Source organism: Drosophila bipectinata, unplaced genomic scaffold (genome assembly GCF_030179905.1).
Source record: "Drosophila bipectinata strain 14024-0381.07 unplaced genomic scaffold, DbipHiC1v2 scaffold_225, whole genome shotgun sequence".
Lineage (NCBI taxonomy): Eukaryota > Metazoa > Arthropoda > Insecta > Diptera > Drosophilidae > Drosophila > Drosophila bipectinata.
Window position 1 is genome coordinate 33,001 of NW_027222871.1, and position 8,981 is coordinate 41,981.

Below are 8,981 nucleotides of genomic sequence, written 5' to 3' on the forward strand. Positions count from 1 at the left end.
AATGTATTGGTGAATTTATGCATTGGTATTGAAGTTTGCTCCGCCGTATGCTGAGCTTGGGCACCCCTGGTCTAAACTTTAAACGCGTTTTTCTCGGAACGACATTTGTGCGGCGCAGGTGATTCACAAAATTCTATTGTACCGATCTAACTGAAATTTGGATATGTTGTTCTCTGTAACATCTGTAAAAAGTAACACCTCTGTCCCGTACTAGAATCTTTTATTTTTAATGATTAGTTTTTTATTTATCATTAATTTCAAATAAATTTTTTACATTTAAAAAAATTTTTTTTTTTGTGAGTTCGCCATTTTGTTGTTTATTGATGAAAATATTTCATTTTAGTACGGGACAGAGCCATAAGCTTACAAAACAATAACACAGTGCGACAGTGATTTGGAACTTTTGAAGAGACCTAGTAGGAATTGTTCATTAGGTCGAGTATAGTATAAAACCATGTTTGAAATTGTTCATACACCCTCAAATCTTGATTTATATCGAAAAAACGGTTTTTCGAAAGTGTTTTGCTCTTAAAAATTCCTGAACGCGTAATTTTAGGCCGATTTTCAATTTTTTGCCGTTTTTCAATAGTTAAATGTTGTAGCTTTTGAAAAATTTTACAAAAGAAACTGACATTTTTGATTTTTTGTGGTGTTTTTCGAACTTGGACGCCATTTTTTCGGTACAACTTCCAGGAAATGGTATCATTCTTAACACATATCAATATTAGAGGGTTAGAGGTTACATTATATCAACATTACATATCAACATTAGAGGGTTAAAACTTAAAATCATTCATTTATCACTGCTAATGTCACACATCCTGAATTACTTTCGTATAATGAATACCAAAAGCACCGACATGGAATTTCATGCCTAAAAAAATGGGAGAAAATTCTATTTGTCGTTTTGGTATTCTACAGCCTCCCTTGTATTACACAAAAAGCCATTGTTTGAAAAAACGCCTAACCTTGTCCTCCATAAGAAAAATTTTAAGAAAATTTAAGCTTTTCCGGCTTCCAGTGTATCTGGAGATTTGGTTAGCCACTTAGTTATATTCGAAAATTTCCTTTCAAAGGAGCACATAAACTCTAAGATCCGGCTTAAAGATATACAAATAAATGCTTCTAACAAGCACATACTTAGTATGCAAAGGGCCAATATGGAATTTTAATACTTTTCTCCCGGACAAAGGAAAAAATAGTTCGTATTTCAAAACCTATGGGCCGTTTTGTAAAATATGAGAAGCAACTTATCAGTATAATAGAGTCAAACTAATATCAATCCTCACTGTTCAATTTATTATTGAATTATATTATTATAGCATTATATATCGTAAAGGCTCTTAATATAAGTTTAGAAGTCATAAATGGGGATTTAGAAACCTTTAGGAACTTCAAGACGTCAGAAACTCAATGAGAACGATTTTTATATTCCTTATTTCTGGTAATTGGTGTATGTTTGCTTCTAAAAGCTTGAGACAGAGCTGAACAATATACTTTTTTACATTTTTTTGAAGTAGTGCTATTTTTTAATAATAATAGTAATAATTATAATAATAATAAGATACAAGCCCACACGTGCCGCATTTATTCTGTTCTTTGCATTTACGCCAACAATACTCTAGTAATCATTTTATTAAAAGTGAAAAAAATATATTGTTTAGTTTATTTTTTCATTTTTATTTTTTATTGTTATTTTATTTAAATGCTAGGGTATAGCCATCAACCTAGGTTTTATTTTTGAACTTAGTCGAAAGCAAAAACAAATATGTACAAATATGGGACGATTCTCATTCGTCGGATCATAATACATTTTATTTCTTTTTGATTTAATTAATGTTTGAACTTGAATTTTTTTAGCGACCAGGAAAAGAGTCTCAGCCAGGTTGTTTCGTACCAAAGGGTACGAAAGGGTACACATACCAATTGAAAAGTATTAATATGTTGATATACATATATTTTAGCTTATATGTACATACGTACAAATATGTATGTATATGCGGAACTTTCGCTTTCATTTAAAATACAATTGAATATGATTTTTGTTCTTGATTTTTAAACGATAAATGATTTTGATAAATCTTCATGACATCTAACCAATATTTTTGGTATAAAAAAAATGGTTCTTTCCAGGCGCAATTTCTTCATTTTTATCAATTTCTCCACAACCCGTTTTAATAGGCGGTGAAACTGCAGAGAAGTAGAAAGTAATGACATTGAATTTGAAATATTAAACAAATTGGGATTTTGGTGAATACTTTTAAAATCAATTTACCTTTTGTTTGGCACACTAACGTTTTTGCCGAATCATAAACATATTTTTAATCTAGAGAAAATTTTTTGTTTTAGATCCAAAGTTGTCTACCCATTAAATCAGTAAGAAAATAAATTTTTATAGGAAGACATTGTATTTCTTCATCTAGACATTTGGCTTAATTTGGGATACTTTGAGGTCCAAAACATACCATCATGAAAATCGTTAGTGGATTTAAGCATATAGCTGAACATGGACGCAGCGGATCGTCATAGCATTGCTAATATTTGGATCGTTGCAAAAGAATTAGTTTCGAAACAAATACTGTTTGTGTTAAAGTTACAAATTAAATAAAATATTTTGGTTCACAATGAATAAAAAAAGTATGCGTTGCGACAATAATATGTTTTAAATAAATGTATAATATTTAAAAAAAATTTGAAAACAACAATGGGTTAGTTATAACTAAGTGAAAGAATAAATTGGTATTTTATATATACAATTACAAATATTAAAAATAGCCAAATTGGAGTCTTAAATTATTTAATGAAATGTAGCTATAACCTTTTAAAGTTTTTAAGTAAGAAGCTTGATAGTTCAAATATATGGCTGCCAAAATTACACGGATAACATGTTGCAAAATTGTGCATGCCACTAAAAATTTTCGGGAGGTTAATGTTTTATTCATATGTTACCTTTTGCATTTAAGCTCCTGTAGTACCCACGCAATTAAAATTTGGGTTTTCCACGTCCCTTTCAAAATAGCCACTAAAAAATCTTATAAAAATATTAAATAAATCAAGCTTTTTTGAATAACTTTTAAAAAAGGTATGCACTAGACACAAATAGGTATTTTCAGTCAAACAGATATATTTTTATAATTTCCCTATGTATATATATTTATATAGTAGTTTCCTTGCGCAACCTTGATATCTATTTTTATTTTTTACCTATATATAGCAGATTCCTTGCGAAAACTTTGATATATATCCAATCCTATGTATATCATGAATATATTTTGAAACTGCATTCAACCAAAAGACTATTTTTTTTAATTCGGCTTTGCTTAAATTTTTATAATAATTTATGCCTGATGGGCGCAGCTGCATAACGTACAGCTTGAATGGTGGGGAAAGATCCGACAAGAACATTATAAATAATAATTTTTGATGGTTAATTTTTATTGAACGCCAGGAAACAAAATCAAGGTTGACCTTAAAATAATTTTACTACTTGAAATTTGTTGCTTCATATTAAAATGTGAGGGGCATGGAAGATTAATTGAACCACCTAGTAGAGCATCGGCCTGGCGCTATGGATTTTCTACATTACCTGATTATAATGATCATGAATTATACTGTGGTGGATTTACTCGACAGTGGAAACAAAATGGTGGTAAATGCGGGGAGTGTGGAGATGCGTGGGATATGCCGGAACCACGTCCTCATGAGAATGGTGGTCAATGGGGGAGAGGTTTGATTGTGCGACGATATTTGCCTGGATCGAAAATGATTATTCGTATAGAGCTAACAGCAAGCCATATGGGGTAAGGCAGTTATATATAATACGGAAACAAATTTTCAATATTTTTTTTTAGGTTTTTTGAGTTTCGACTTTGCCCGACTTTAAGTGCAAAACAGGATTGCTTTGACCAGAACGTGTTACGGATACTTGGGGGTTCTCCCATTCAATCAAGACCCGAAGACATGAACTTTCGGTTTTATCCCCGAAACGGCAGTCGTATATATGAGATAAAAGCCCAACTGCCAGGTAAAATGCTTGAAGAACAAAATATTATATAAAAACAGTATTTTTGTAAATGTTGTACACCATAGAGTATTCATGTGACCAATGTGTTCTTCAATGGCGATATGTTGCCGGAAATAACTGGGGCATGTGTAGTAATGGAAATGGTGCCATTGGTTGTGGACCTCAGGAGGAATTTCGGTCTTGTTCGGATATTGCCCTTACACGTGACGCCCAAAGCTCATTTCGACCCTTGCATCCTGCCACTTCGGATCAAAATATAACTAGCATAGATCCCAGTGCAGAAAATAATGAAGTAAAATCTTTAATTTATTTTCTTATTTCTCTTTCCATTCTCTTAATATTTATTTTCATATTTTTAGTCATTTGGTTCAAATTTAAAGTATGTAAAATATTTATAAAAAATTTTTTATTTGTCACAAAAAATCAAAAGTTCTTTCTACAAATTTAAACATAAATAAACTATTTAAAAATGGTTTAGGAAGTGGAAAAATTGATTTAGGAAAAGAACTAAATGATGTTTATATTGATAGTCCACCAATACCACCACCTCGAACGAAAAAAATTAAGCAAGAAATACACATTTTATCAACCTAAGTTTTATACGACTGATATATTATATTTTAAAGTGCATTAAATTGATATGCTACAAAAAATTGAATAAAATATTTAAATTTTAATAAAATTTATACACGTATCACAAATATTTAAATGTAATAAATTAAGAATAATAAAATTAAGTGTAAATAAATTTAAAACTTGTTTAATTATTGTGGTGTAAATGGTCAAACAATAAAGACGTAAAAAAATGTGTCAAAAAAATGAAGAAGCATGTTTATTTGTTGAGGTCTGCACAGAACTTTGATAAGGTTTGCTAGCTAAAACAAGAAAGGAATGGAAAGATGTTGAATACCAGTTGATATACCATTGAAGTTTCGGATATGTATCGCAAATATCGAATTTTTCCACGTCCACAGCTGCTTTTAAAACTGAAATCTTGATATAGTTTCAGTTCCAGCCTTGGGCTTTTTACAGGAGTTACAAACTTTTGATTCTGTGATTCCCTACAAGATTTCTTTAGTTGTTACTTCCAAAGTATATAAAGGCATATATGCAAAAGAATGTTTTTTGTTGAGACAATAGGCTTAGGCTAATTTAACATAATCACGACACACTAAATGCGTAATTTTTTCTGCCCTCACACTGGCTGAAAAAACATAAATTGCTGAATAAAATAATATTGTTTGTTAAAAAACGAGCCATGTTTAAAAATTATAATTACTTTTAATAGTTTTTCTCCCAATTCCATAATTTTTTTTTTTAACAAATTATCAATGTTTACAAAATTGTAAGTTATTGAAAACTATGTTAAAAAATACTATTAAAGGCATTCATATAACCTATGTACAGTTATTGCATTCAATAACTTGTAAAATAATGTTAAAAAATGTTTATCACAATTTTTTCCCTGGTCAGTTAAGAGTCCCTTTTAAAAATTGTTCTAAGTCCCAAGTAACATACAAATTTTCTAGGTCCCCTTTTATAGGGGGTGACTCGGGACGGCTCGAAATTGGAAAAACGGTCACATCCGAATGAGTGTTCCGGGGGATAGGAGAAAACAGAAAAAACAGTTTTTTAAAAGGGAAAAGCCAAGCAGTATGGGAATCCGAGTGCAATAAGTTAAAAATAACTTCCAGAAAAATTAAAAAAAAAATAATAATTTTTTTAATAATAAGGAGACGGAAGGGATGCAGTAGCGAACTTATAAGGTAAAAAGTCGGTCCATGAAAGAGAGCTGTGATTAATGGACCGCTTCATATGAGGACCGACCTGAAAATCGGGACCGAAAAGCCAGACCCCACATTCAAAATTGGGTCTGGCGAATATTTTTGTTAAAAGGCCCATTACCTGGCAAGCCCAGTGTGTTTGGGTACCTCTTTTTTAACCGGTTAACTTTTGCGTCTGCAAATGCCTGCATATTTTTTTTGGCCTGTACAACATGGCCCATCTGAAAAAAAGAAAAGGGTGAAGGAAAGGACGTAAAGATTTAACTTGAGAAATAAATTTGCCCCTCATCATTGGCTGTGAAATCCATCCGAGGATCCATAAAAAAATCAAAGCTTTGGATTATAGTTTTAAGCTCGAGAAGCGATTTATTAGTAATTTGTTATTTTTTGGGGTAAGAGGAATTTTTTTTTTTTTATTTATTTATTTATTATTAACAATGAACTGTTATTTCTATATTATTATAACTAAGAGTAAGGATAAATTAAGTTAAAAGATATTCCATAATTTTGGATTTAATTACATCTAGGGATAGTTCAAGGGACATTAAATGGGATAACGAGTTATAATTTTTACAAATAACGCGGAATGGATCGTGTTCCGCAAAATTAGATCTAGAAATCGGTAACCAAAGGGGTCGGAATGATCTAGTTACTCTATTAGGCACCGAAAACATTAATTTTTCAAGAAGTACTTGTGAGTCAACCTGTCCAAGAATAAGCACATGAAGCAGCATAACCCCAGCACAAGTACGGCGCTCTTTTAAAGGAGGTAGGTTTAGTAGTTTTAACCGGCAATTATACGACGGGAGGGAAGTGGCAGTATCCCAGTTTAAGCCTTTTAACGCAAATAGCAGAAAATGCTTTGGACTGATTCAATCCTCCTTTGGTGAACAAAGTATTGCGGACTCCAAACGCTAGAACAGTATTCCAAGATAGGACGAACCAACGATACGTATAGAGTTTTAGTTGTGAAAGGATCTACCTCCTAATCATCAAAAATAGTTGATTTAGTTGTGAAAAAAATTTCTAAAAATAGAAATTTAAAACGCTTGTTTTTTAATTTGAAGGACAGGAAAGGGAGACTATATCATAGAGTAGAGACCATTGTAGTTCAAACATAAGACCCTAAGAGTGTTTTTTTTTTCAAATTTTTTTTAAATTCTTTAATAACAAAAACTTAACTCTAAGAACTAACAATAGAGCCTCCCTAGAGGCGAGAGGTACCTAAGAGGGTCGTGCTGTGCATATGTCGAACTACAATGGCTAAAGAATAGAGGACTAATCTGTCATTTTAGGCGGAAAAGATATTGTTTGAGAAAATTTTCAAAAAATTTCAGCGTTATGCACGGTAAATGTTACAGAGCTAGTAGATATCTTGAAAAATCTGCTGTAAGTTTTTTTATATTTAAGAAAGATACTGTTTTTAGTATTTTTTAAGTTCGTGAGACACCTTGTAAGCCAAGGAGGATTTGTTAAAGCGGACGGATATTTCCAAGGCACACATGAGTCATGGTTATATGGCAGCTATAGGATATAGTCGGTCGATCCTTATAAAATTTGGTATGTCGTATTATGACTGCTATAGGATCTAGTCGTGTACCCGGCACTTCCGGCTTATTACTTCGTGCAAAGGAAAGAAGGATGTGTGCAGAGTTTAAAGTCGACAACTTTAAAACTGAGAGACTATCTTGGTTAAAAAAGGCAGATAGACAGAGAGACGGGCATACTTATATCAACTCAGGAGGTTATTCTGATTAAGAATATATGTATATACTTTATAGGGTCGGAGATGTCTCCTTCACCAAAATATAAGGGTATACAAAAAACCCAAGCCCCCTCCAATCTATATCAGGGAGAAAAGATCAAATGAAATTGTTACGTTGGTCGGGAACGGTAATTTTCATGGTGTTCAAAGGAAAAAAAAAACATACTATACATCCCTTAAGTAAAGGGCTTCACCCCCAAGAAAGTTTTTAACCTTCTAAAAAAAAAAGTGGCAACTCCTCTTCAAGCTTAAGATCGAGTCAGATTGTAAAGCGTCGATGAAAAATAAAGTTCAGCTGATGAGTTGCATGCGTTAAGAGATTGTAACGCCCCAGCAAAACCCACGAAACCCACCCGGACGTTTTCTTCGCCAAAGCTGCGAGGTCCTCAATTGGTCCTCTACCATCAACGGCTTCTCCTATGGCGTGCTCTACAATTTGAACAGCCAGAACAGCTACATAGCAAGCTGGAAACTAGAGCTGGAAACTAGAGAGAAACTACTCTCCAACAGAGTATGATGAAATTTACGTCATTCATTATAACGACCATGCAAGCACTTTTTAAAAACCAGAACATGGTTCATGGATAACATCTATTATTATTTGAAATGCTTTTTTTGCGTTTCTACATTAATGGAACTGTAGAAAACGGTTAGCCCCTTTCGAAGCCCCTTATATGGTTAAGCTAAGCTTAGAAACTTTGAATATTCTTAAAGTTCCTTATATACTATTACCAATCAAATAACTAACTGGTTTTGGTAATTAGCTTATCGGCTTGAGAATAAGAAGCGGCTAAGTTTTTTTCTCTTTTGGATTCCAAAACAAACGCTACGTTCGCGGATTAAACAGAAGTTATTATAAATTTAATCCCTATAATAATATAACACACGTAGTGGGAAAATTTGATAAAAGTTATAAACAAAAAAATTGATCCGTGGTCAATGAATAACAAGAATGGAAAATTTAAAATTCATTAATTTTCCTTGTAATAAATAATACTTAACTTTACTTTAATTAATAATTCGTGGCTAGATTTCAAACAAAAATAACAGGGGCGCATGTTGTAGCTCCCCCTTTTATTCCTACCAGCACTATCAGCAAAAAGAGCTACACCGGACAAGGTCCCAATTGCATCAAATGAGACTGCCCCGAGAAAGAAGCGCATTAACCCTAATAGGCACACAGTGGGACAAGCACCCGGCAGCGCTCAGTTTCAAGTTTTTCCCACCTTATAGGTAAATTCGCGACGTCTACCCAACCTGATGCACTGAGCAAATTGGTCGCAGGTAAGCTGAAAATGGAGCCGACTGATTTAGCCTGTGCTAGGTAGGTAAAAAATGCTAAAGATGGTAAAAAATTTTAAAGATGCCATCAACGTCTTCAAGTTCTTTACCTTTTTTATTCCCTTGC

At 32.7% G+C, this 8,981-nt stretch overlaps 1 protein-coding gene and 1 long non-coding RNA gene across 3 annotated transcripts; one reads left to right on the forward strand and one right to left on the reverse strand.

The window, feature by feature from the left end:
* Positions 1–1,771: 1,771 nt before the first annotated feature.
* On the reverse strand, positions 1,772–2,530 carry LOC138927357 (uncharacterized). The gene is made up of 2 exons (XR_011443873.1): positions 2,276–2,530; positions 1,772–2,190 (listed from the first exon to the last, which is right to left on the reverse strand). It is a non-coding gene; the product is annotated as an uncharacterized lncRNA (long non-coding RNA).
* LOC108133576 (uncharacterized) lies at positions 2,468–4,690 on the forward strand. 2 transcript variants are annotated; one of them, XM_070282691.1, is made up of 4 exons: positions 2,468–2,637; positions 3,449–3,800; positions 3,852–4,024; positions 4,090–4,689. In XM_070282691.1, exons 1-4 carry the CDS (start codon positions 2,625–2,627, stop codon positions 4,470–4,472), a joined length of 921 nt encoding a protein of 306 aa, XP_070138792.1. In that variant the 5' UTR covers positions 2,468–2,624; the 3' UTR covers positions 4,473–4,689. The 2 variants fall into 2 exon arrangements, with proteins under 2 accessions (XP_070138792.1, XP_070138793.1); XM_070282692.1 differs by having other exon boundaries at positions 2,629–2,708; positions 4,090–4,690.
* The last annotated feature ends 4,291 nt before the right edge of the window (positions 4,691–8,981 follow it).